Here is a 25,821-nt window from a genome sequence, read left to right on the forward strand (position 1 = left end):
TTTGGAAAATGGCTGCAATGAAACAAAGAGTGAAAAATTTAAAGGGGTCTGAATACTTTCCGTACCCACTGTACATGATCGTACAGGGAACCAGCGTATCAGTGGAAAAGCACCTTGCAGATATTCTAGGCTTCGTCATAGATTTAGCATCATTAGGTTGTTTAGGGGGGGGTGTCAATCCCAGCTTTGACAGCAGTTTGATTTTATTGCAGGCTTTCCAGTTTCAGTGCAGAATGGCTCCCTCCACCAGAAGGATACGGTTCATGACAATGACTTTGAGCCCTATCTCACCAACCAGTCTAATCAGGTAGAAAACACCTGGGAATTGTCTTTTGTGACACCAAAATAATGTAATATTGCCACATTTTGTTGCCCTAACAAATTATCATTACTCTATTTCTGTCTGTAGAATAACAGCTATCAATCCATGACCGACCCTTACCTGTCCAGCTACTATGCCCCCTCCATTGGATTTCCTTACCCTCTCAGTGAGGCTCCCTGGTCTACAGGAGGGGACCCACCAATTCCCTATTTGACCCCCTATGCCCCCCTCAACAATGGAGACCATCACTTCATGCACGACACAGTGTTTGGGCAGCCGGGTGGGCTCAGCAGCAGCAGCATCTATCCTCACAGGTTTAACTTTTTCCCAGAGAACCCGGCCTTCTCAGCCTGGGGCACCAGCGGTTCTCAGGGCCAGCAGACTCAGAGCTCAGCCTATGGGGGGAGTTACAGCTACCCACCCAGCTCTCTAGGAGGCACTTTAGTCCCTGATGGCCAGACAGGTTTCCATAGTGACACCCTGAGCAAGGCTCCAGGTATGAACAGCCTAGAGCAGGGCATGCTGGGCCTAAAAATAGGTGGAGATGTGACAGGAAGTGCCTCAGGTGTGAAGAGCGCAGGCTCTCTTGGAGGTGGCAATGTAGCTGCAGCAGTTGCCACGGGCAACGGCGGCACACCAATTGGAATGCCCCCTCCTAAACCTACATCGTGGGCTGCTATTGCTAGTAAACCTGCCAAGCTGCAGCAACAAAAGACCAAGAACAAGCCTGGCACGCCCATAGCTGGAGGAGGTCTGCCTCCACCCCCCATTAAACACAACATGGACATTGATACATGGGATAATAAAGGAGCTGCTGCTACTAAGATGGCCCCTCCTTTGCCCTCCCACCACCATCAGCACCACCACCACCACCAGCAGCACCAGCCCCAGCTTCACTCCCACGCTTCCAGTCTCCTGCCGCCCCTTCAGCAGTCCCTCCAGTCTGCCCAGGCCCTGGTGCAGCAGATGACCATGCAGGGTCCTCCTCCACAGTCGTACCACAACCACAGCTCCGCTCCGACACCTCAGACCCGCTGGGTAGCCCCGCGCAATCGCAACTTGTGCTACGGTGGCGGAAGCCTGGACAGCAGCGGCTCCTCTAACGGCGGCGGGATCGGGAACGGAGGCGGAGGGGGCGGGGCCTTGCCTCCAGAGCCGGGGTCAGAGTCCCACCCTGTGCTGGAGAAGCTGCGGGCGGCCCACAGCTACAACCCCAAGGAGTTCGACTGGAACCTGAAGAACGGACGCGTGTTCATCATCAAGAGCTACTCGGAGGACGACATCCACCGCTCCATCAAGTACTCCATCTGGTGCAGCACGGAGCACGGCAACAAGCGCTTGGACACGGCCTTCAGGGCCATGAACTCTAAAGGTCCCGTCTACTTGTTGTTCAGCGTCAACGGCAGCGGCCATTTCTGCGGCGTGGCGGAAATGCGCTCGCCTGTGGACTACGGCACCAGCGCCGGCGTTTGGGCGCAGGACAAGTGGAAGGGCAAGTTTGACGTGAAGTGGTTGTTTGTGAAGGACGTGCCCAACAGCCAGCTGCGCCACATCCGCCTGGAGAACAATGACAACAAGCCCGTCACCAACTCCCGCGACACCCAGGAGGTTCCTCTGGAAAAGGCCAAGCAGGTGCTCAAGATTATCGCCCAGTTCAAACACACCACCTCCATCTTTGATGACTTTTCCCACTATGAGAAGAAGCAGGAGGAGGAGGAGGTGGTGAGAAAGGTATTTCCTTCAGACACGACACTTTTGAGATAGAGGTTATCTAATAAAGTTATTTAGGGACTGTACGAAATCTATAATCTGTGCATCATTTTTTTTAAGCAAAGCCCCTCTCTAGTGTTATTAATATTTTCTTTGGACCCTCCCCCTGGACTAATAAATACAAATAAACTAGCATGATTCCTTTTAATTTAAGCCCCGTGATATTTTCGCCAAACCTGGATTCCAAATAACAAAACCCCAAAAGGTGATTTTTAGATCCAAAGATGTTGTCAAATACGTGAGTAGTTGTCTGCCGTGATGAAATCCCTGACCGGATTCTGAGTTGCGTTACCAGGCGTGTTACCCGGGTGTGTTTTGGTGCTGGAAGCGTTGTGTGTGTGTGTGTGTGTGTGTGACTGTCCTAACACAGAGACACGACTGCTGTCCCCTGCACACGGCAGAACCCGACCGCACGAGCCTCGGCACACACAGACGCCGTCTGATTGATCGACTGTTTGATGTTTTTATGCTAGAAATCTTAGAAAGGAAAGCTGAAATAAAATGTGAATATGGGGAAGGAAAAGACCCTTTCCTGCTCTCTCATAAGGGCCGACCCCCCTCTCCCCTCTCCCCTCTCCCCTCTCCCCCCTCCCCTCCCCCCTCCCCTCTCCCTGCCTAATAACAGCTGTACAGTCCCTTATTTGGAAGCTGGTTTCTTTTTACTTAACATTTGTATCTATTAGAGAATTATCTGAAATGATTGGACCGTTTGCGGCTGAAATCTTTGAATATAAGTGCTGATTGTATTTCTAATGTACCTTTTCAATAAGATTTTGCATGTTTTGTTCGACAGAGCTATGAGCCCGCCCCAATACAGAGCCGATCCCGGATCGATCAGGTATTGTTCATCTTAATTAATATGAGTATTGTGTATGAGAAATGTATGCAGAACGACATAAAGTCGTCAAATTAATCTGTAATGCCTTACAGCTAGGTTCCACTGTTCACACCAGACACAAGAAACAACTTCACAACTTCATTTTGTTTGTGTAGAATTCAGATTTGCTCAGATTTATTCTAGATTTATTATATTTTATAATATATGGTCAAACTATAACCATATAATTTGGCTGAAAGTTGAATGTCCAGCACCTAGCAGGTCTCATGTGATATTGCTAAATCTGTCTAACAATGTCTTGATTTGATTTTTTTTCTTATTCCCTCTTTTATTCAGGATCGTCAAAAGTAAACGGAAGACAACTATCGATGAAATAAAACCTATAGAAATTGAAAACGATTTTTTTTTTTTCTTTCTTCTTTCTATTTAATTATGTTGACCTTGGCCCACGTGAAACCTTTGACCCACAATGCTCCTGGCTTCCATTCTTGACGATGTATAAGCGTGCAGGGACGAAGCTAGTTCCACAAGTTGAATCGCTTCAATAATGTATACTTTCTCGTTTGTTTCTCTTGTATTTTTTTAGCCTTACAAATCTCTATCGCTCCCCCTGAACTTGCATTCTTGACTAAATATAAGTAACAAATATCTGCACGTCTGTGTCTGAAACTCTCTTGACAACATGCTGCTGATATTCAGTGACCGTTCACTTCGTGGTCTGTTTGTTGGAGAAATGTTAAGTGCTTGTAACGGTTAACGAGTGAACAAAACTTTATTGACAAATGTCTGCTATCTGTTTGTGGCCAGTTGTATTTTATATTATCAGACAGAGAGAAAAAAATATACGCCACTTTTTCCTGCACGGGCTGTAGGTTTCTGAAGGTTTCTGTACGCGTAGAAATGATCGGGCAAGGTCGGGACGTTAGACGGCGTAAATGTTGAAAATGAAAAGATTTTGAGAAATGTAACACCTGGCTCATAAGTGGTTCAGTCTAACACTAAGGTGCAGAATATACGGGGTTTTGTCTTTTTTTTTTTACTTTTTACCACTGAATTCAAGTTGTGTTTTTTCTTTTTCCAGAACTGTACCTCAAAGTCTTTCAGCTAGAGATTCAGGGTTAGAATGTCTAGAGAGCAAACACTCGTAAAGGGGGTCCCTCTCTTTTTTATTGGAAGGATGGAATAACAATACTAAAATACAAAATACTGTAGGAGTTCAGTTTTTATTTTTTTATTTTTTTAACCACACAAAATGAGTTTTACTGTCTCATTTCCCTTCAACAATGACGTTGATTTCCCTCCCGGTCAAACAGGAGGTCTCTGTTTAGAAATGTAGCATGTACTGCTTTTAAAAACTCAAATTTGTTTTCCTTTCTGTTTCTTAACTAAATTATAATCTCGGCATCGTTTTCATCGCTATAACCTGTCCACGTCATCCTCATGAAATGTAAGCTTTAATGTACTGGCATTTCTAACTCGAGATCGCCTCAAAATGTTTAACTGTAGCATTCTACTTAACTGATTTATTGTCAAGTGTATGAAACCCAGAGACTAGCGGATATGGTCAATGTTTGTGACTTTTTGTTTTTTTTTAAACTTGCTTGCTGTAATGTGTGTATGCAAGAGTGAAAGCAAAGAGAGGGAGTGTGTTTGTGGAGCAATCAGAGTTATATTACTGGTATTGGATTATAGAAAGTTTATGCAAAAAAAATGTTTTAAAGTCACTCCTTAATGAAATATCCATTGTATCAGAGGTCACTATCACATTCTTAGATTTGATCATGTTCATTATTAAAGATATACTTATCTGTTCTCTATGGGGTTTTTGTATGACGAGGAGTTTTGTATGCATGATGTCCATGTACATTTTAATAATATAGTTCAAAACCATAAAGATCACTATTAAGAGATTTACCGTCTCTACAGTATACAACGCCCTCAATTTTAATAACAAAATGCCAAAAATGGTTATTTCCGTCCCACATGTTTTGCAATTGACAACACACTTTACTTTTGCTTTATTAAATTGCCATTTAACATATTTATTAAGAAATATATGTAAAGGGACTGCCGCCCTGTAGAGTTACATGTGTTTTCATATTTTATGCCCTACAGCACATAGTAATATACATCAGGCTTTAGATGTGGTCACGTCAGTGTTGTTCAAGTAGGACCAGTTCCTTGTTGGTTTTGGTCTTTTATGGGAAGTGTTGACAAAATGAAAAATACATAATTTAGCCAGCTGTATCGTGTACCTTTGTGCAGCTGGAGTGTTTACACACGTCATTAAAAAGAGTCTGTCAATGAAGGAAGGCGCAAAAAATTCATGAAATTGATTTATGTAAGAAGAATCAAATGACTTACCTAGGGGGGGGGAACTAGGTTACCAAGTCACTTACAAGGAAAGTCATGTACCAGTGGTGGAAGAAGTATTCAGATACTTAAGTAAAAGTAATACTACAAGTCAAAGCCCTGCATTTACAACCTTACTTGTGTTATTAGCAAATGCCCATGTCTCAAAGAACAAGGACTCACTGTGCAGCTCAGGGCTGCATTAGAATCAGAATCAGAAATCCTTTATTGATCCCCGAAGGGAAACTCTGTGTTACAGTTGCTCAGATATTAGAAATATAAATAAAGAAATATAAGGAGGGTTGATATTTACATAGTTAAAGGTATATTATCGTATTGTGTGCAATTGAGTATTGCACACATTACAAGCCCGTGTCATTGCAATGTGTGTGTTGCGTTTTACTGCTGTTGATGTCTAACATTGTGCTCCTTTTTAACTCCTTTATCACAATCAGAATCCGCTTTTTTTGCCAGGTACGAGGTCAAATACGAGGATTTTTTCTTTGGAGCATCGTTACTCACACTGTGCTTACACATAATAAACAACCAAAACAGATTACACACACTGACATATACACACTAATATATACACATTATATACATACTCTAAACAGAAACAATATAGAAGCATGAGTGCAATGAAGAGTTAAATACAATTATTTAAATGTGGAGCATAGTGCAAAGGATGCTGGGATATATACGATATGGACATTTTGATCAGTTTTGAATTAGGAAATGAGTATGATGAATACAAAAAAAAATTAAAAAATGAGTGAGATGTGAGAATGGGAATGATGAATAATACTAATAAATGAAACAATAAGTGGAGCCAGTAAAGAGGTTTTGTAGAGGCAGTGTTACTGGGTTATGGACCACAACTGAACCTGACCCTGGGGGTCAGAAGTCAGCTGTTCATCAGATGTGTCTTTTCCACCGAGGCGGTTCTGGTGCTGGTTCGGAGTCAGGGTCAAATACCGAACCGGTTCTTTGCTTTTCCACACAAATGAACCTGGCTCTGGGCCAAGAAAACCGGTTCCAACTCAGCACCAACTTAGCGCTGGTCTAGAGATAAGAACCGGTCACGTCAGGTGATGACGTTCGAAAACCAAAACTTCTGGCGGCCATTTTGAAAACCCCGGTCAGCCGTTACAGAGCTGTTAATGTTAGCTTTGGGAACGGATGGGAAACCAGAACCACCGTGGTCTGTGGAGGAAACCACCGGTCTGCTGGCTCTCAGGCTGGGGAAGATCCAGCTGGTTCTTAGATAACCGGCGAGTAGAACCAGCAACGAACTGGCACCGGCACCAGAACCAGAACCAGCACCTGGTTAGCCTTGGTGGAAAAGACAGAAGAGAGATGGCTTGTGGGTAGAAACTGTTCCTGAATCTGTTGGTTTTGGCGTACAGCGATACAGTTCGAACCACGTATCTCCCACAAAGTCAACCTTACGTGGTGTCAGGAAACAGCCCTGTCGCAGCTTTGTGACGAAGCTTTTTCCAGCTGATCCAAGAAGCTTTTACGTTTTTTCTTTAGCCTAAGACGTTGACGAACACCTAAAGGAACACTTTCTCCTTCGATTTTATCACAACCAGCCAACATCAACACACCTGGAGATACGTGGTTTTTACTGGACGGGAATGGGATGGATTTGTAGGGTTAGAAGTAAAAAGTACAATATTTGGAGTAAAAGTATAACGTTGCATAAAATGGAAATACCCATGTGAATTACAAGTAGGTTGCAGTACAGTACTCGAGTAAATGTACTTTGTTACATTGCACCACAAGTTATAAATCATCATTTGTTTCATCAGATGAGCTCAAAGACATGATGTTCATTTGAATTAATTTCACATTAATTCCATAAAAGTGTAATTTATATGCTACACTGTTTTGTTTTTATATATATGATGCAATAATCTTGGTAGTTTCAGTAGTTTTTGTGATGGTAAATATACCCAAGATCAGTCATGGAATGGAACTAAGTACATTTACTCAAGTACTAATGCAGATTTTTGGGCAAATCCACTGGCATTGGCTACACTCTGGATTTGTGCCTTTGGTTTGGAGTCTTTGATTTATGGGACTTATTTATGGAATCTGCAAGAAAACACATTGTGGTTTGGTTAAATGTTGGACAGACAGGTGCTCTCTCTCTCTCTCTCTCTCTCTCTCTCTCTCTCTCTCTCTCTCTCTCTCTCTCTCTCTCTGCAGATGTTTTAAATCCCTCCATCTTCACGGGGATGCAGCGCGTGGGGAGTGTGATGCCTCTCTTGGCATTCACCGCGTGCCTTAATTGTATGGCTGATAAATCAAGGTCCGCCGTGAACACGAGGAGAGGAAATCCTGGCTCTTTTCGGGGAGACTTGGGGCTTTAAGAGCCTCACGGGAACACACACACACACACACACACACACACACACACACGCTCAATGACTCGACAGGCAGGGCGCCATCAACTCAATACAGGGGTAATTAAAATGTCCTCTCTCCCATTTTATACCAACAAAACCAGACTCTGAGACAAATAATCAACCCCCTTCTTCACAGCTCAGTCTGCATCAAATACACATCTTCTTGTCCTTTGTCATGATCAGCCCCTAAAGCTCCTCCACACATCATCCCAACGCCATAAAACGAACTGTCCAAGTCTCCCAGTCCAGATCCAGCTGCGTGCCTTTATTCCGCCACACATGCATCCGTTGGACCAGGTCTCCCTCTGACCCACCTCAGTGGAAACCTCCCCGCATTACTGCATGGTTTAATAAAGACACGGACATGGAGGGGAAGCAGGCCAAACGATCCCCGTCCACACAGAGCTGGTGTCGGCGGAGGAGGACGCACACGCCCGCGGGTGATGTCCGGTCCGGTCCGGCTTTGGGAGACAAAGACGCGCTTCAGTCGAATTCATCAGGTGAAAAACCCGAACACACTAGTCCTCATCTTTTTTTCTTTTTTCTAATTATACATTTCTCCACATCTAAAGCCTCAACCGTCCTGATTTGCGTGCCCACGGTCCCCGTAGGCTGAAGCAGTAACGTCATCACGTAGCCGGTCTTCGGAGTCCTGCTGTGTCCATTGAGCTGCGGACCCTGCGGACAGGAAGAGCCCTGACCATGGTGCTGAAAGCCACCTGCCTCTTTTTCCCCAGCCTCCTCTCAGTTAGCCTAAATCACATTTTATTACATTTGTATTTCTGTGTGAGACCCGGTCGTAAGTAAGGGGAACCCAAAGACCGGTTTCAGGTCTTAGGGAGGGATAAAAACGGTCTTTATGGCCCAAGGGGGGGCCGCACACACCTGACATCTCACTCTGACTCTCCATTAGTGCATGCATAGGTGAGCATGGGTGTGTAGTTCAGGCCTGTGTGCTATGTGTACTAACAGTGTAAATGGTAATTTCCCCTTGTGGGACTACTAAAGTATACATTATCATTATTATTCTTGTAAATGATCTCAAATGACGTCACAAGCTTGAACAAGCATTACAAAAAGGAATAAATTTGAAGGGCGTGGTGATAGAAATGAGCAAAACCTCTGTCATCTCTGCTGCAGGGTGGCTGAGTTGCATTGTGGGTAATGTAAAAAAAGAAAGAAAAAGAAAATAAAAGACATATCTCATTCTGCTGCATCGTTTTTGGCCCGTCTACTTTATAAGATAGTGTCCATGTGAGTCAGGCAATGTTATATAGAATGCTAAATCAGAGTAGTCTTTAAGGAAAATGAAAATATTTTAAATTAATTTAATTTAATTTAACTTTTTTTGTTAATCCCCAATGGGGAAATTACAATTGAACTGTGATTTTAATGTTAGGGCTACTTTAATAAAGTTGGCTTTTGAGCCCAAAATGACACAAAGTAATAACAATGTAAAAGTCTGTCTCTTTTTACATATTGAAGAAAGGTTTATTGCCAAATTATGGTCTATGCTCCACACATGGATTTTTCATCTGAATGCTTAATTTGTATTTAGCAGTTACGTTTTTCTGTAAGTAAAAGCAAGTGTGAGTGGATTTAATGTCCTGAAAAATATCAGGAAATTGGAGGTTTTATTGTTTTATTTTCGAAAGATTATATTTGTGTCTTTCATCTTTGCACATTAAACCACTAGAGGGAGTCCTGGCCCGGATGTGGATTTTCACATTTTTATAAAATTCAGAAAAAAACATCTTCCCCCTCAAAGGATTCATTTAACCCTTGAGTTGTCCTCCCGGGTGTTTCTTTAATGTTTCTTTACTATATGTTTTTTTGCTTTATTCAACATTTTCTATGCTTTGTCCCCCCAGCTTCCACCAGTACACACCTCTTAAACCAAGTTATAAACACAATGTTGTTTTTTTCAATATTCATGGTCAATAAACCTCATTCATGTGATTTTACAACTAATTTTTGAGTTAAAAAGCAGAAATTATGAAATGTTGACAGTTAAGTTACAATCCGAGGAAGACTTTTCTCAGAGTTCAGTGGGTTTTTTCTCCAAATGCTGTAAAATATATCATCCGGAATTCAATGATATTACAAAGATGCTGTTTTTTTTGCCAATTTGGTTCAAAGAAAGCCATATTTCTTTAGTGGAAACGTTGAAAAACGAGTCAAGTTTGACCCCGAGGACAACAGGAAGGTTAAATAGGTACTTGAACACCACAGACAAGACACAACAAAACAGACATGTGACACCAAAAGTCCAATTTAAACACATTTCTCAGAGCATAATAAGTCCATCAGTTGCATTAGTCCAGCCAGACATCACATCATGCGAAACACTCATTATTTCACTCAAGGCCCCATAACAAAAACAGGATTTTAGACATTTTTGTTAATTTATTTTAAAGAAAAAAAACTGAAACATCAATAGTGACATGGTGGTCAGTCCTTATGCCCTTTGACACAAATGTTGCTCACGTGCCTCCCGTTTCTCCTGGTGCTCTTTGACATGTTTCTACACCGTGATCGGAGTCCACCTGTGGGGAATTCCACTGATTGGACGTGATAAGGAAAGGCACACACCTGTGTGTTTAAGGTCTCACAGCTGACAGTTGATATCCAAGCCATCAGGGTGATGGAGCTGCCTGCAGAGCGCAGAGAAAGGATCATGTTGAGGATCTGGGGGAAGGCTACGAATAATCTGCCGTACTACAGGTTACCAAGAGCACAGTGGCCTCCAAAAATCCCTCTGAAATGGAGAAAGAACCAGGACTTTTCCTAGAACTGGCCACCTGGCCATGCAAAGAAATTGGGGGAGAAGGGTCTTCTTGAAAGTGGTGACAGAGTACATGGTGGTCACTTCGGCTGAGCTCCAGAGATCCTGTGTGGAGAACGTTCAAGATGGAGCACTCAATTGATCTGGGCTTCGTGGCAGAGTGGCCAGACAGAAAACTGTCTCAATTAAAGACACACTTTGAGTTTGCCAAAAAAGCAAGATTATCTAACGGTTTCTCAAAAATCATCCCAAAAGTGAAGCCTGGGGGGTGTAATTCAACAACAGGGACTGGGGGACTGGAAACGTATGAGGGGAAAGCTGAAGAACGCGCAGTTATCCGTCATGAAGACCTGGTCCAGAGGGCTCAGGACCGGGCTGAAAGTTCACCTTTCAACAGGACGATGACCAAAGACGACGCACAAGTGGCTCATAGGGACACGCCCGGCAATGTCCCTGGGTGGCCACGTGACAGCCTGGACTTGAGCTCAATCTCACATCTCTGGGGAGACGTGAAAATGGCTGTCCAATGGCTGCTTCTTCTTCCCCATCCAACCTCCCAAAGCTTGATTAGATCTGCAGAGAAGAATGGGATAAAAACCGCCCATCCAGGTGTGCAGCTTGTAGTGCCGTGAAGAAGACTCGGGCTGAAGTTGCTGCCAGAGGTACTGATTTAAGGGTCTGAACACTGTCGATGTGATTGAGTTTTTGTCTTAGTTTTACCTTTTGTCGTTATGGAGATTGAGGGGGGGGGAAAACGTGTGTAAATGATTTTTTACAAAAGGCTGCAACATCATTTGTAAAAAGTGAAGGTCTTAATTTGTGCTTCCTCTAAAAAGTCGTCCAAAAATATTCTTAAATGAGGACAAAATCCAATATTTGATGTTTTTTTTTGTAGGTGTGCATAACTAAAAAACACGAGCAAGAAAAATGGACATATACAACTGACAGCCTTTTAAACTGGGTCATTTATTTAATTAGCTATATCAAACATTAGCTTTATAAAATAACACATGTGCAAAAGTGAATTTACAATGTAACCAAACTGTACAATACTCCTGAAACACTTTTATTCAAAATGTTTAGTTTAATAAATATTTAAAATGCAATTATAAATACATATACCAGAGCTTTGGATGCATCCAAATTCCAACTTGTGTAACAAAAGCACCAAATCTGCAGCAAAAAAATGGTCTCCAACACATGCATTATTTACTCCTGTTTGAGCAATAAAAGATACAGCAGCTTGGAATTGTTAAGCTTTTCCAAAAAAAAATAAAGTAGGCTATGTAACTGTTGCCTTATCTTTAGGTAGCTTGTAGTGCTCTACAGGTCCAAACTACTTTAAGTCTTAATTAAAGTCTTATATCAACAAATCTGAGCACTAATTTCCCTAATTATATTTGGGTTACATTGAATCTCTAAACCAGCAGCTTGCATTTCTGCATGTAGTCATTGGTAATGTCAACATTTCTTTGTGGAAATCAAACTTTCCACATTCAGTGCTCTCACAGTCACACACATTTGTACAGTGCAATCGCTGTGACTTACAGTAAACACAATGCAAAAATACAATATTTTAGTACCTTCACTTTCAAATAGGGTCAGTACTTTCAGTTATGAATGATGTATGAAGTACCGGGATGTTAGCCAGTTACAGCAAAGAATTACTCCAATTCAACGTTTAAATTATGCAAACCATGGCTAGAGATGATGATGATGGTGATGATTAGAGATGGGAATTGAATGTCCAGTCTCACAAATCAGCTACCGACTGTCTGGGTCAACTCCCGATGACCCGGCTGTGCTCTTCCAGGTCGACGCGACGAGCATCTCCAAAGACGAGGAAAATCCCCAGGCCCGTGACGTTCACTAAAGTGATGAGGGAGAACACGGTGGCCCACGACAGCGTGACCTCAATCAGGTAACCCGACACGGAGACCGACACCATTCCTGGTCAACACACACCAAAGAAAAGGACGCCAGTAGTAACTACACGTTTTAAAATCCAGATTAGTCAGAATGTTTCCTGCATACAATAAGATATTGAATACATACCCATGAAAGCACCCAACATATTCATTGAACCTGTTGCAGAAAAGGAATAATGATTGAATGTGTGTGTCAACAAAAACTAAGCTTAGCAGAGTTTAATGAAAGCTAATGTAGACTGTTCTCACCAAAGAGGGCACCAGCACATGATGGGGCGAGATCCTGTACATTCACTGACACGCCACTGAAACACATTGAAAACAGCAAATAACTGAATTTAAAAGATAAATCTGCTTATATTTTCTTATCAGCAAATCCTATAAGCAAAACCAACAATGACTCCTGCATTGTCTGTGTAGCCAACGCCTGATGTGCAGTATCTCGTCCTCTATGCCACAGGGATGATTGGATTGGATCAAATCTTAAAATGGGTTGTTCAAAAGGGAAAGAAGGAATCTGAGATCAGATCAGATCACGGACTTCAATCTAATCTGGATCAAACCTTCAGTTTGTGTTGAGTCAGACTTTGTCAGTAGGATTTGGATGACTTTGAGCCAAAAGAAATCCTGATCCCAACACGGGGTAGGATTTCAAGGTGGATTCCAGGATGAAATGTAGTAAAACTTTGAAATTGCTCGAATGACACATCATTTAGTGTTTATTTTGCAATAGACTTGTGTAACCGCTGTAATGATAAAGTAGACATAGGCCACCAAATAAGCTATTCGGTATAGTAAAGTTTGTTTGTTGTGGCTCAGACGAGGGGTCTTAAAAGAAATTATGAATAGAAGTGTTTTATTATTGTGTTTTGTCTCAAAATGAGGAATTCCAGTGACCCCATGCTGGCTCTTCTACCTGTTCTTTACATAGCTGGTAGCCCACGTTAGGATACGTTGTCCTATTTAGAGTACTGGTAATCTGGAAAACTGGATCAGGGTGATTCCGTCCAATGTTGCTTTGAAAAACCGGCATAAAAGTAAGACAGAAACTGCTCCTGAATAGCAAAAACTGGGATTTCCAAATCCGGATAACTTTGATCCAGATTAAATGTTTTGAACAACTGACCCAATAAACTGCATCGTTGCACCGGGTGACATGTTTCTTCATCACAGCGAGGGCATTGTAGTTTACTCTGACTCATCCCTCACACACCGTTCTGCTGCCGTAAATACTCACCAGAGCACCAGGGCTATATATTGAGTTATGTTAGCAAATAAGCATTACTTAAGGAAAAAGCATCCCTACAATTGGTGATTCCAAACTTTTGAACAGCGGTGCACATGGGTTAGGTGATCCTGTTGATATTTGCCTAGCTACACTTCCCTGACAAATCCTCCCTATGCATGCAAATTTATTGAGGTAACAGAATAGAATTTTACTAATCAGACATACCTGCTGGTGAAGGTGGAAAGACCAACAGCCGCAGAGATGCAAATCACAGCAGTGGGAAATGTGACGGGTCCGGACAGAAGCATGATGAATATGCTTGATACACCCATGGCAAGGAACTGAGGAGAGACAGCCAGGCATGCATTGGAAATATTAAAAGGCATTGTTCATAATCTAAAGGGACTGCAAACAAAAGTTCAGGTCTGGACCTTGCTTTTAATCTCAATTTGAAGGGATTGGGATTTAACTGGACTAATAAAATTAAAAGTAGAACACCATTAACCTATAGGTTTAGCATTTCCAAATACGTGTACCTTTTTATATATGACCAGAATATTAACTTTTTCAGAGTACTTGTTCATATTTTGCCCTGGAGAAGCTGGTAATAACATGTTTAAAACACACACAAAAATTCCACTATGAACACTTTAGCTGCCAGTCAGGCCAAACCATCCACTGCACACACACACTTTTTATAACTTGATAACACAACTGTAGTTATGTGACTCTTTCCACACTTGCCTGCATTGTCTTTCTCACCAATGCTACACGATATCCTACAGGAAAAAAACACAAGCTGTTAACATCTTTTTAATGAAAAGTACAGTAACTGACCTCAAAACATGTACAACAATTTAAAAAATAAATAAATAAATACACATGTTTAATACCTTGGTCGATGAGAAAATCTGAGATATATCCTCCAACAAGTGCTGCTACAATTGCAACAAGCCATGGAATTACGTTATACACCCATCCCTGCAAGAATACACGAGTTGGCATTTAACAGTTTTCAATTACTGCAATATTCAAGTATAGGCAGGTCAAGAAATATATTGCAGCGTTAATAAGAGCAGAATAAATAAGGCAATGTAATATGAAAAGTGTATGAAAAACATGTTATGTGCAATGTAGTAGCTGTGACGTTATACTAGTAGTAAGAATAATATAGATTTATGAAGTGTATATAATAAGAAAAGGAATACATATGGATATGCTAAATGAACCATATAAACAGCAACTATGTGCAGTGTGTTAGCATTATAAGAGTTTAAAAAAGTAGTGTTGACGTAAAACTAGGTACAGTTCAGGGTGTATTGGCTAAATCAAAAACCAATACCTTGGCGTGTGGAAATGATTCTTTGAAGTATGTCGGCAACCACGACAACAAACTGTATAAAGAGCTGGACAAGCACGTGTGAGCAAACACCATGGCCCTAAGAAAGAAGATGACAAAGATGGGGTTAGGCTGAAAAAACACCGAAACAATCATGTATTAATAATCCGTGAAGTATTAAAGAACATGAGCTGTACCAGACGGGTGGTTTCTTCAGAAGACTCAGCCAGCGTAATGCTGACAAACTCCATTGTGGGTCGCTACTTGTTTCCATCTGCTTAGGGTGGAATTCTGAATCTGAACCACATATTAAACATTGTTATACTGTTGTATTTACTGTAGCAACATAGTTCAATTACCACTGCCCACAGCCAAGCTAGCATCTCTGGTACTCGGCCGAGAGTTGTTCACAATGACCATGCTAACATGTCAATGTTAGCAGGTGTAAAGGTACCGTGTTCGCCCGCCGAGTTTAGCGCGTTAGCATGCTAACATTTGTACCCCTTGTGTTGTCCTCCCGTCGAAATTGAAAGTAGACACTTTTGACGCTTTTATCAATGTTTTTAACTTTTTCTCATGTTTTTGTCCCCTTTTTTTTTTTTTTTTACACTTTTGATACTTTTTTTCAATGTTTGCCACTTTTTTGAAGTTTTCAACACTGCGTAAGTAACTTGTTAACTTTAGTTTTAAAGTTGTTGTTTTTTTTTTTAAATTTTTGATCCACAAACCTAATTTATAGGAAATTATACCTATGTTTGGCAGAAATTAGGAATTATTTAGACTAAAATTAAAGAAATGTATGTTGATGGGTAATGCAGACTGGAATATGTCAACTTTTACTCAATACTATTTCAAAACCATTGAATAAGACACTCCAAAATGTAATGAAAGTACAGATTTGTACTTGCCAAAGAGTGTTGTGTGGAATCCGGCATGTTATTTTTGGGAAATAAAAAGAACATTGATATGGGAAAACAGGTCTATTTGACCCAAGGACAACATGAGAGCTAACTAGGACTAAATGCAAAGTACAGCTGAGGCTGAATGTCATTAGTATTGCACTATTCAGTCATAATCCAAAGTATTGGACATATTTACATTTTGACCAGATTACATGACACTAGATGGAATGGTAAGAGGCAACCAAAGTTATTAAAATTCTTGAATGTGAATGTCTGAAACTAATTTCAAGACAATCCATCTAATGGTTATCGGGACATTTCATTCCAAACCCCATATGTCAACCTCAAAGGTCAGTAGGATTCCTCCCCTGGGGAATCTGTACAAAATATCATGGCGGCCCATTCAGTATTTGTTGAGATACTCTATTCAAAATAGAAAGTAGGAGGATTAGCTATGCGAGGCTCATAGTATAATCCATGCTTAGGTCATTCAGGACGGAAATGTGACAGTTAAAGGTCACTTCATTATTCAGGGATACACGGCTGACCAATGCAGTTACTTTACCTTTTAGTAAACACAGCCAAACAACAAGGGCCCAGAGTCCGGACAGGAAACCAATAGTGTAAAAGATGCTCTCCCAGCCGTACGAGTCCAGCAGCAGGGACCCCATCCCACCTGCTAGCAATACTCTGAAAGATCAACAACAACAAATATGTCACCGTGAGTGAGTGAGTGAGAGAGAGTGTGTGTGTGTGTGTTTGTTAGTGTGTGTGTGTTACCCAAGATGTGAACCGCTGTTCATGGTGCTCATTAAAAATCCCCTCTCTCCTTCCACTACACGTTGTGAGCAAAGGCTGGCCAAAGATGGGAAGAAAACTCCTAAAAGACATTATGAGACACACTCAGCTTTCCCATATTTATCAACTGTATTTCCTGCACCACTGGAACTTTAATTTAAAGGAACAGTTTGACATTTTTGGAAATAAACACACTTAAGTTAAATGAAACGATTGATACCACTTTCCTGTCTGCAAGTGAACACTAAATATGAAGCTGCAGCCGGTTAGCTTAGCATAAAGACTGGAAACAGCTAGCCTGGCTCTGTTCAATGGTTAAGAAAAAGCTTTCTGTTTCTCCCTGTTTGCAGTCTTTATTCTAAGCTAAGCAGCTGTCAGCTGTGGGCTTATATTAAATATACAGGCATGAGTGGTATCAATCTTATCTCACTTTGGGCAAGAGTTGTATCATCACACGCAACATTTCTTAAAATGTTGACCTACAGTAGTACGACACTTACCCTGGGTCAGTCCCATAAGGAATCGGGCCATAGTCATGAGGGCAAGGGTGTGAGAGCTTAAGTGGCCCAGAAGAGGAGTACCAGCTGTGATCAGAGCCCACAAGACTGTAGAGATGAACAGGACTCGCTCTCCTCCTATCCTAATGCAACGACAAATGTGAAGTTAAAAAAAGATGTCGTTGGCTCTTTGTTGGAAGTCATGCTACACGGTTTTTACTCGCTGAATTGCTTACTTGTCACTGGCATGTCCTCCAAGGATCTGTGTGAAACAGTAACCCCAGAAGAATCCACCGAGAACCAGCCCAGAATCGATCTTACTCCAGGAGAACGAGGTTGCCAATGACACAGCACAGATTGGCACGGCCATCCTGGCACAGTAGAGCAGGCAGGTGCCCAGGAACAGCATCACGGTCCATTTTCGAGCCAGTGGTCTACAAGCATGAGGAGGAACAGAACAGGTTACACTGATCTGGATCCCAATGTGTCTTTTGTGTAAATAAAGAAAAGGGTAAACGCACGTGTAGAGAGCTAGAGCCAGTGAAACAAGACTAAGTTTGTCAGGAACCACATGAGCAGCTCTGGGAAACTGTACCAAAGTTATAATCTTTTATTTTCAGTTATTGTATTTCAGCTTTGGGCTTTTCCATAACATTTTAGTTTTGGATGGTGTTTGATCATTTACGTTTTAGTTTTAACTTGAGCACCCTTTAACTAGCACCCACCCCAGTTGGTTAACATTAGACCTTAGCTGATGGCTTTGTTACATGGCATTTGATCCACTACAATACTTAAATCATATTGTCATTTAATTCAACAAGATTACACGGCATGAGAAGAACTGTAGGGATTAATTGCAGTCGGTTCAATTCCTTCGGTTCAGTGTCACAAGAATTAACAAAAAACTCTTCCCTCACAACTAAAATTGAAATGAATTTAGATTCATTTCTTTTTTGTTTTGTTTTTTAACCTTGCAATATTGTTTCAGTTTTGTTTTTCCTAAAGGATATTGTTTAATTTTTTTTACAACAATTTTCATTGGTAGTTTAGGATACTAACCGTGGCGGCACAGCAGTGCTCGGAGCAGGTTTAAATCATGTTAAATCTCCTAGTTTAGCGTGTGAGCCTGCCACTACTGGTAATTGGCACTAAACACAAAGTACCGCTGAGGCTGATGGGAATGTTTCGCAGGTAAAAAAACTTCAATTTTTACCTGATAATGGCACAAGATGGAAAGTGAAAGGATCACAATTAGAATTCATCCCCTGGGGACCATGAATATCTGAACCAAATGTCAAGACTTCTCAATAGAAGCCTAAAACTGTCAACCTTCTGGTTTGGCCGAGTTAAAGTCAAGGGATCACCAAAGTCAGTAGGATTCATCCTTTAGGGACCATGAATATCTGTACAAATTTCAAAGACACTCCATCCAGTAGTTGATTTAAGATAAATTTCAGTCTGGACCAAAGCGGTGGATCAACAGACTCACACTGGCATCTATATAACAATGTCACGAGCATGGCTAAAAAAATAATCCAGTTGCAGAGAAGCAAAAACTGTCATTGAAGTTAATGCAAGTACAGTATATTTCAATTTTACATCAGTTTATGTTTTAGTCAGCGAACATGGTTTACATTGTGCTCATTTTACGAATTCTTGGAGCACGTCATGTAGATTGTGACAACACGAGGGAAACCTGTTGCACGTGTTTTTTTTTTAAATACCAACTGAAGAAGCTTGAAGTATCTTTAGTCTTAAGTAAAGCTTATGCAGACTCACCTGGGCCAAAGGTTTTGGTCTTCTGGCTCCTTTTCTGTGGAATCCTTAACATCCAGTAGAGAAACTTTTAAGTAATTCTTGTCGTCTCCTGATGTGGTTAACTCAGCCATTAGGACACCACTGGCGTTTACGCTATCAGTGCATATATGTGAGGTGTGCTTCAGCTTTTCCTCGTATCCCCGGGCAGGCCAAACAGGTCAAACTCGTTGGAACAAAACTCAAAAAGAGAACCTGCTTGTGATTTACAGTAAAGAGAGCAGGGTGGTTTAAATGTGCACGCTGCCCCTGTAAAGAACCAAAGGGTTGTTAAACTTTTTTTTTTTTTAAACCATCTTGGAACTATATTTTTGGAGTATTCAGAACTTTAACTTAAGTAAATACTGGGTTACAAGTAAAATTCGTGCATTCAAAATCTTAAGGTAAAGTTAAAAAAAGAAGCAATGGCAGAAACATATTGCTAACATATAAACATACTTCAAAGTACCAGAAGTAAAAGTCATCATTATGCAGAATGACCCATTTCAGGATATATATATATTATTGATGCATTAATGTGTGAGCATTACTAATGTTGCAGCTGTTAAAGGCCAGGTTCTTTTTAATTACTTTACACAGTACATGACTAGTTAGCTTAACCTATAATTTATTAGTTGATTTATATTTTGTACTAATCTGAATGTGTAACTAAAGCTGTAAAATGTAGCTAAGTAAAATGTGCAATATTTGCCTCTGATTGTTAAAGTGTTAAGTAGCATTAATGGAAATAAAATACAGTACAAGTACCTTTTATTAAAATTGTACTCAAGTAAAGTACTTGATTGACTGTACTTCTACCACTGCTTTGAAAGTATCAATGGACTTTCCCTTAAAAGGAAGCTATCATAGATGTTTTAAGAGAACTATTGCTTTTTGCTCTCAGGTTTCACTATTGAGATCCCCCTACAGAGCCCACCCTACAGAGCTCTCCCTACAGGTTTCTCTATAGAGCTCCCCCTACAGGTTTCTCCATAGAGATCCCCCTACAGAGCTCTCCCTACAGGTTTCTCTATAGAGCTCCCCCTACAGGTTTCTCCATAGAGCTCCCCCTACAGGTTTCTCCATAGAGCTCGCCCTATAGAGATCTCCCTAAAGGTTTCTCCATAGAGCTCCCCCTATAGAGATCTCCCTAAAGGTTTCTCTATAGAGCTCCCCCTATAGAGATCTCCCTACAGGTTTCTCCATAGAGCCCCCTACAGGTTTCTTTATAGAGCCCCCCCCCCCCCCACAGTGCAGAAAAGATATTTGGCAGCTCCTATGTTTCCTTGTGTCTGACTCCTCCCTTGGTCATTCTGTCGTTTCCTTTCACTGTTCCTCCGACAATGCTTTCTTAAGTTTCTGTTTCTATTTTTGCCGACTCAGCCGTGACGATAGTGTGAAAAACTCCATCTAACCAATATATAATGACTCTGAGCGGTTCAGTTAAGATAAATGAAGCTAAAGAAAATAGTTTCCCTTTACAATATGCATACATGCACACTCACAGCTCAGAAAATGGACCACAGATTTTGTATGATTCACAAAAGTTTGTTTATTTTAATAATTGCAAATCTGATCTTAAAAATGTTGAATAATAAAAGGGATGTGAGCTCTCTGGGTCTCAGTATTCGTCAAAGCCAATATGTATAAAGACAATACAACCTTAAAAGAAATTAAGGATGGACAACTAGCAGCAGGTTTGTTGGTTTTTATATATAAAAGTAAACAAAATAAACGAGCACAAGAGTCTTTCCCCACTGACAAAAAAAACACTTACATGCAGTTAAAGTGAAAATACGAACGGCTTCAAAAGTGGCAAAATGGGCAGCAGGTTCTGTGACTTTGTCAGAATGCCGGATCAAATTCAGAATCTGAATGCTTTTGATCATTAATTATGAAGTACCAAAACAAAGCTAAGGAACAGACGAACCAGTTCCAGTCCGAACAGATTTTGAATGAGTTTTCAAACTGTCTAATTTGAACCCCTTAGTCAGGTGTTTCACCCTCTCAACACACACGCGAAATGATCACTTTGCAAGGCAGTCCATCCCATAGACATATTGTAAATGCACAACGAATCCTAAAATATATGAATTAAAATTACATTACTAACGTATAATTCTATTTAATTGAAAAATACTCAAGTGTATGAAATTTAAATGTGAAACTTACTTCTGATTTGACACACTCTAGACTCTTGCGGTGCATCATCAACCGTGTTTCTGCCGTTTCGGAGTTTAAACCATAGCGGTTGAACTCTGCTCCATCCTGGGGAGCCTAGGTCTGGGCCCCACGCCAGCCACAGTATTAACATTTATTGTTCATTCATACTGTAAACGTACAACATTTCTCTCTCTCTCTCTCTCTCTTTCTGAAGTCTCGGTGGAGGACATGGTCACAATAGATAATACTACTGGCTTAGGCTTTAGAAAGACAAAATATAAACCAGCAATTTGAATTGTGCCGTCTCCAAGATCTCTCCAAAAATCCAGGATAAGTATTTCATCTAAATAACTTCTGTCAATTTGCAAATACAGCAATTTACAGTTTGCACAATGAATTAATGAGTTGTATCTCATGAATGAAACTTGGGAAAAAAACTAAACAATGTAGCATTTGTTTATACATAAGTGTTACCTGGTTGTCACACAGTCACGGACTGATCATAAATTAAGGGGACGTGGAAGGTGGTTGTTCTGGTGTGTGTTCTGTTCACTTGGGGTCCTCGATGGTGCCCGTGCTAAGGTCAGTCATTTTGGGATATTTCACCTTCTTCTGGTCCAGCTCATTCTGTGCCCACAGCAGGAGCTTCAGGAGTTTAGCCAGTTTAGGTGTTGACTCCCTGTTTTCATAGTCCAGCACAGCTTGGTTCACCTCACTCCATACCTGTGCATCAAGATGTGTGTTGCACGCAAAATGAAAACAAATGACTTGCACGACGGCGATACATTGTGTATATCATTTGGTTAACATGGCAATGCTCGTCTGCATTTACAATGTGGGGATTTATCATGGTGGGTTAGCTAAAACAGCTAGCGTGTTGGGCTTGTATTCACCTCGGTGTGGGTGTGATTAGGGACTGTGTGTGATTACTAACGTGTGGACACAGTGTAAATTGGAATTTCCCCGTTAGGGATCAAACAGATTAAAATTATGTGGATGATGCAGGAGGACAGTTGCCAAAACAGTCTAATGGAAAACTCCATGCTTACAGCTTGTGGTTTGTTAGTACGTAGTTGTGTGAACATGACACGGACCAGAACTACAGTAATATGCACTGGGCCTTAAATACAGGGGACAATGGGAAAAATACTGTCCTTTTCAGGGATAAAAGGACACAATGTTCATTTCTTTCTCTTTGGTGCAGAGCGAATGAACCAAACTAGGTGTGAAATTGCTCTAAAATTGCTGCACATAGTTCCAAATTTTCCAGCTATACAATAGTGATGTGAAATAGTGAAGTGAATTGAGTGTGATTTTAAAAACCTGCCCACCTTTTGCCGCTGCATCATGTTGAGCAGGTCTCCAAAGGGCGACTCTTCTGGGTTGTCAAAGGCCAGGAGAGCTAGCGTCCGCTCCATCTCTGTCAGACACTCGCGGCTCTCCTCCCCCTGCTCGGCTAACTGCGTCTGGGCAAACTCCAGCGCTGACTCAGTCTCCCTTAGCCTGATTAACTCAATCAAATGTTGCTGCTGCAAGAGGAGGAAGGAAGTACAAGCAGGAAATGTTCAAGTTCATGCTTCATCTAGCATCGCAATGTTTGCCTAACCAGGAAAGATGACCAATAATATCGCATTCTAACACATGGCAGCCTGGGTTGTTATCACCTATAGGGGATACTGTTTATTAATTCATAATAGTTTTCACTACACTTTCTGTGCCTTAATCTCACTCCTGAGATGTGTTCATGTATATTTTTCCAAAAGCTGTGAAGTTCACCTCATGAACCTCAGGCTAATGACCTGCATAATAGGGTGCCAACTACTTTCCAGTTAACAGGAGGCGCATACTAAAACCTGAACCCCTGGTGGCTGTTACAATGCAAACGTACCTGCAGATGAAAATACAGGTATCGGTTGGTGTCAAGCAGTTCTGGGTGTAGGCTGTTGATGAGTGCAATAGCTTCCTGTATCTGTCCCTTCAGGATCATCTCCCTGATCTTTATCCTTTCATCCAAAGAGTCCAGGTCCACACTTGGTTCGATCCCAGACTCCATTCGAAACTTCTCCGCCGCTTCTTTGAATCCCTCTTGAAACAGACACAGGCAAAGGCATAAGGAAAAGTAGTGAACGCTGTACATTCAAATCCAGGTCACTAGTCGTTAAACTACATGCCTCACCTGTGACAAGGTAGTTCATAATGAGCCGATTCATGTCGGCCCTCTGTATGTGAACATTGTTCAATTTGTCCATCCACTCTTCTTTTGTGATGTCTTCTGGCTTTTCAGCATAACTCATCATTGGGATCCTGGAAAGACGGAAATCCATTGGGAATCACAGCGGAACGTGAGCAAGACTGACACAGCTCGGTCACAGTTTGGTCCTACACGAACAGTAACGCTACAACCGTGCAGACAGATTTCAAGGCTTGAGCACAAACGTATGCTACTGACCAAAGTGCCAAACCAATAACAAAACAGACACTATATTAATGCGCTTAAATTGCAGTTGAGCGCTCGCTAGCGTCACTAAAAAAAATAATTTGGAGGTTCTCGAGGCATCCAAAACAAACCCAATTTCCTCTTGGGCAACCTAGCTAGTTAGCAGACTGTGTGCGTTTACACAACTCACCGTGCAAGCACAAGGTCTGGCGAGTATTCTTTCTTACAGGCGCGAGAAGATAATACTCCCAACAGCAATGCGCAGTGTCCTCTTAAATGCTTTTGAGACGTATAAAAGTGTAAAATGCGGCTACACGGTCAAGCTATTCGCGGCTAGCTAACTAACCGAGCTAATGGGATAACCTCGCGATAGAAGCGTCGGTCCAGCGCGGTCTGCGATTGGTGAGGAGGGTGACGTCACGGTTGCCGAGGAACACAACAGTCAGCGCAGCGAATGGTTCAATCCAAACTGCGTTTTGATCATAGACTGTATATTTTTAGGCTACTTTTAGCTTATATATCAATATAGTCTATGGTTTTGATAAAGCCTTCTCTCAACAAAATAAAGGAAACAAAGTGAATATTGAAAACACAACGTGTGCTTCTACAGATCATGAAGATGATCAATATGTTGTGCATATGGGCTATACCATCTCAACCCAATATCACAACGAGTTTAACCTGGGCAAATTGGGCCCTGGCCCTGCAGGGCAAGCAACCAGATCTGCCATAGTCAGCCATAATCTGTCCTCCTCTGCTTGCCTTTTTAGTCTGCATTTGTCAGATTGCATTCCCTTTTGCAATAGGCCATAATGTGATTTTTATGTTGTCATCATGTCATTTGCCTGCGCTGATTGTCTGCTTAACATTCCTTTGTGTGAATTGCATGCACTGTAGCCCTACATGTCTTAGTTTGCATGATGCATGTCTGACTCCCCTTATCTTTTTATCTTGTTTTTTTTTATTTTGTCTGGCTTTCTTATGTGCAAATTGTGTAGGCTGTATTGTGTGTTTTTATTGGCTAATTAAACATCTGGCCAAGGGACAATTGTTGAAATTAGCACTTTGGCTAACCGGCACATTTAGTCTGCAATGATGTTGGTTGCAACATTCGCAGCACTGTAACACAATATTAATCAAGGTGGTCCTGCGTTATTAATAGTTGTGTGTGTGTGTGAGGGGCGACCTCTGTCTGCCAAACCCGGGTTATATTCAATGACAACTTTTCTAATGCCAATGAAATAGAAATTCTTGCTTTAACCAGTTTCTGTGCATGGCAACAACTACAACAGGCCTTAGGCTAAGTTTAGAGACAGGAATCATGGTTAGGGTTAATTAAAGGTGCAGGTTTCTGTTGCCCTTTCTCTCATGCTCATCTGCTCTTTTTTAAGTGTCAAAAATAGCCTAATTAGTAAAGAAAGCTTTAGCGTAGTGATTTAAATGAAGGGTTAATTTGCAAAAACAGATCTCTCGGTTTAATTGATCTTCCATAATCACGTTTTTTTTTTTTTTTTTTATATCTTGCACTCAAATATCAATGAAACTTGAACAAGACTGGCTTGTATCCTTGGCCTAACTGTTTTTGCAAATATATAACTCAAGCATTTGTCACATGCACACCGCATAATGTACGCTGAAGTGTGTGTAAAGTGACAAGCACCATAAGACAACAAATGGACAAAACGGTGTCTTTCAGGGTCCCCTGGCTATGTTAAAGACCCCAGACCATTTACCATATACCTTCCTGTGGATTATCCAGGCATGACGCACCATGGGCAGTTTGTCAGATGTGACTTTGACAGGACAGGAGAAAAGTAGGATCCACCGACATGACATAGCTTACATTACAAAGTGCACGTGCTAATAGTGCAAAGAACAGACCATATAGTGCAAAGAGCAAAGCATTACAAATTATTAATATCCCAAGGTAGGAGCTGATTTTTGTCCAATTTTCTTCTCAATTCAGTGATCACTTGGTTAAAAACGTCATCACTGGTCATGACCGTCTGCTGTATAGTCATACAGCACCTGGTCCTCCATAGTTTTAAACACACTATGCATATTATAATTTGCAAAAGTTCTTTGTCTTTCTCTAACACACTCTGGTCCATTATACAATACATTACACTTTTGTAAGACACAGCAAATTTCACACCACACACCTTGAGTTTGTCCCAGACTTGTCCTATCCTTCCTTTCCAGCACTGTCCCTGAACCCCCCCCTACAATCATAAGCTATAAGGCCTCAAAGCAGAAT

At 41.3% G+C, this 25,821-nt stretch overlaps 3 protein-coding genes across 5 annotated transcripts in view; 1 reads left to right on the forward strand and 2 right to left on the reverse strand.

Annotated features, from left to right (window-relative positions):
- ythdf1 (YTH N(6)-methyladenosine RNA binding protein 1) overlaps nt 1-4,742 on the forward strand; it is a 5,941-nt gene extending 1,199 nt beyond the window's left edge. The window contains exons 3-6 of the mRNA XM_034875552.1: nt 213-307; nt 410-2,053; nt 2,886-2,930; nt 3,267-4,742. Of these exons, the coding sequence (XP_034731443.1) occupies nt 213-307; nt 410-2,053; nt 2,886-2,930; nt 3,267-3,281 (1,799 nt within the window). The 3' untranslated portion in view covers nt 3,282-4,742. The remainder of the gene's footprint in view (nt 1-212; nt 308-409; nt 2,054-2,885; nt 2,931-3,266) is intronic.
- A 7,387-nt stretch (nt 4,743-12,129) lies between these two features.
- On the reverse strand, nt 12,130-19,139 carry LOC117947021 (solute carrier family 17 member 9-like). Of its 2 annotated transcripts, none has more exons than XM_034875571.1 (13): nt 18,950-19,139; nt 17,407-17,604; nt 17,168-17,313; nt 16,656-16,752; nt 16,441-16,565; nt 15,171-15,270; nt 14,977-15,073; nt 14,528-14,615; nt 14,379-14,413; nt 13,860-13,975; nt 12,656-12,711; nt 12,534-12,563; nt 12,130-12,428 (listed from the first exon to the last, which is right to left on the reverse strand). In XM_034875571.1, the coding sequence occupies exons 1-13, from the start codon at nt 19,057-19,059 to the stop codon at nt 12,259-12,261; spliced, it is 1,368 nt and encodes a 455-aa protein (XP_034731462.1). In that variant the 5' UTR covers nt 19,060-19,139; the 3' UTR covers nt 12,130-12,258. The 2 variants fall into 2 exon arrangements, with proteins under 2 accessions (XP_034731462.1, XP_034731463.1); XM_034875572.1 differs by having other exon boundaries at nt 12,192-12,428; nt 16,656-16,755; nt 17,174-17,313.
- Nucleotides 19,140-21,473: 2,334 nt separating this feature from the next.
- Nucleotides 21,474-23,983, reverse strand: LOC117947033 (glucose-induced degradation protein 8-B homolog). Of its 2 annotated transcripts, XM_034875586.1 has the most exons (5): nt 23,755-23,983; nt 23,304-23,431; nt 23,016-23,212; nt 22,459-22,656; nt 21,474-21,850 (listed from the first exon to the last, which is right to left on the reverse strand). In XM_034875586.1, exons 2-5 carry the CDS (start codon nt 23,422-23,424, stop codon nt 21,677-21,679), a joined length of 690 nt encoding a protein of 229 aa, XP_034731477.1. In that variant the 5' UTR covers nt 23,425-23,431; nt 23,755-23,983; the 3' UTR covers nt 21,474-21,676. The 2 variants fall into 2 exon arrangements, with proteins under 2 accessions (XP_034731477.1, XP_034731476.1); XM_034875585.1 differs by having other exon boundaries at nt 23,304-23,951.
- Nucleotides 23,984-25,821: the final 1,838 nt, after the last annotated feature.

This window comes from Etheostoma cragini, chromosome 7 (assembly GCF_013103735.1).
Source record: "Etheostoma cragini isolate CJK2018 chromosome 7, CSU_Ecrag_1.0, whole genome shotgun sequence".
Classification (NCBI taxonomy): domain Eukaryota; kingdom Metazoa; phylum Chordata; class Actinopteri; order Perciformes; family Percidae; genus Etheostoma; species Etheostoma cragini.

What these genes read in the sequence shown, in the direction of transcription:
- LOC117947033 (XM_034875585.1), bottom strand. Translation starts at nt 23,451, where the DNA reads ATGGATTTCCGTCTTTCCAGGATCCCAATGATGAGTTATGCTGAAAAG. An exon ending in TATGAACTACCTTGTCACAG is followed by an intron (nt 23,213 to 23,303) that starts GTGAGGCATGTA and finishes GTCTGTTTCAAG; the next exon opens with AGGGATTCAAAGAAGCGGCG. An exon ending in ACCTGTATTTTCATCTGCAG is followed by an intron (nt 22,657 to 23,015) that starts GTACGTTTGCAT and finishes CTCCTCTTGCAG; the next exon opens with CAGCAACATTTGATTGAGTT.
- LOC117947021 (XM_034875571.1), bottom strand. Translation starts at nt 19,059, where the DNA reads ATGGCTGAGTTAACCACATCAGGAGACGACAAGAATTACTTAAAAGTT. An exon ending in GACCAAAACCTTTGGCCCAG is followed by an intron (nt 17,605 to 18,949) that starts GTGAGTCTGCAT and finishes TCATGCTTGTAG; the next exon opens with ACCACTGGCTCGAAAATGGA. An exon ending in GGGACTGACCCAGGGTAAGT is followed by an intron (nt 16,753 to 17,167) that starts GTCGTACTACTG and finishes GTCTTTTAGGAG; the next exon opens with TTTTCTTCCCATCTTTGGCC.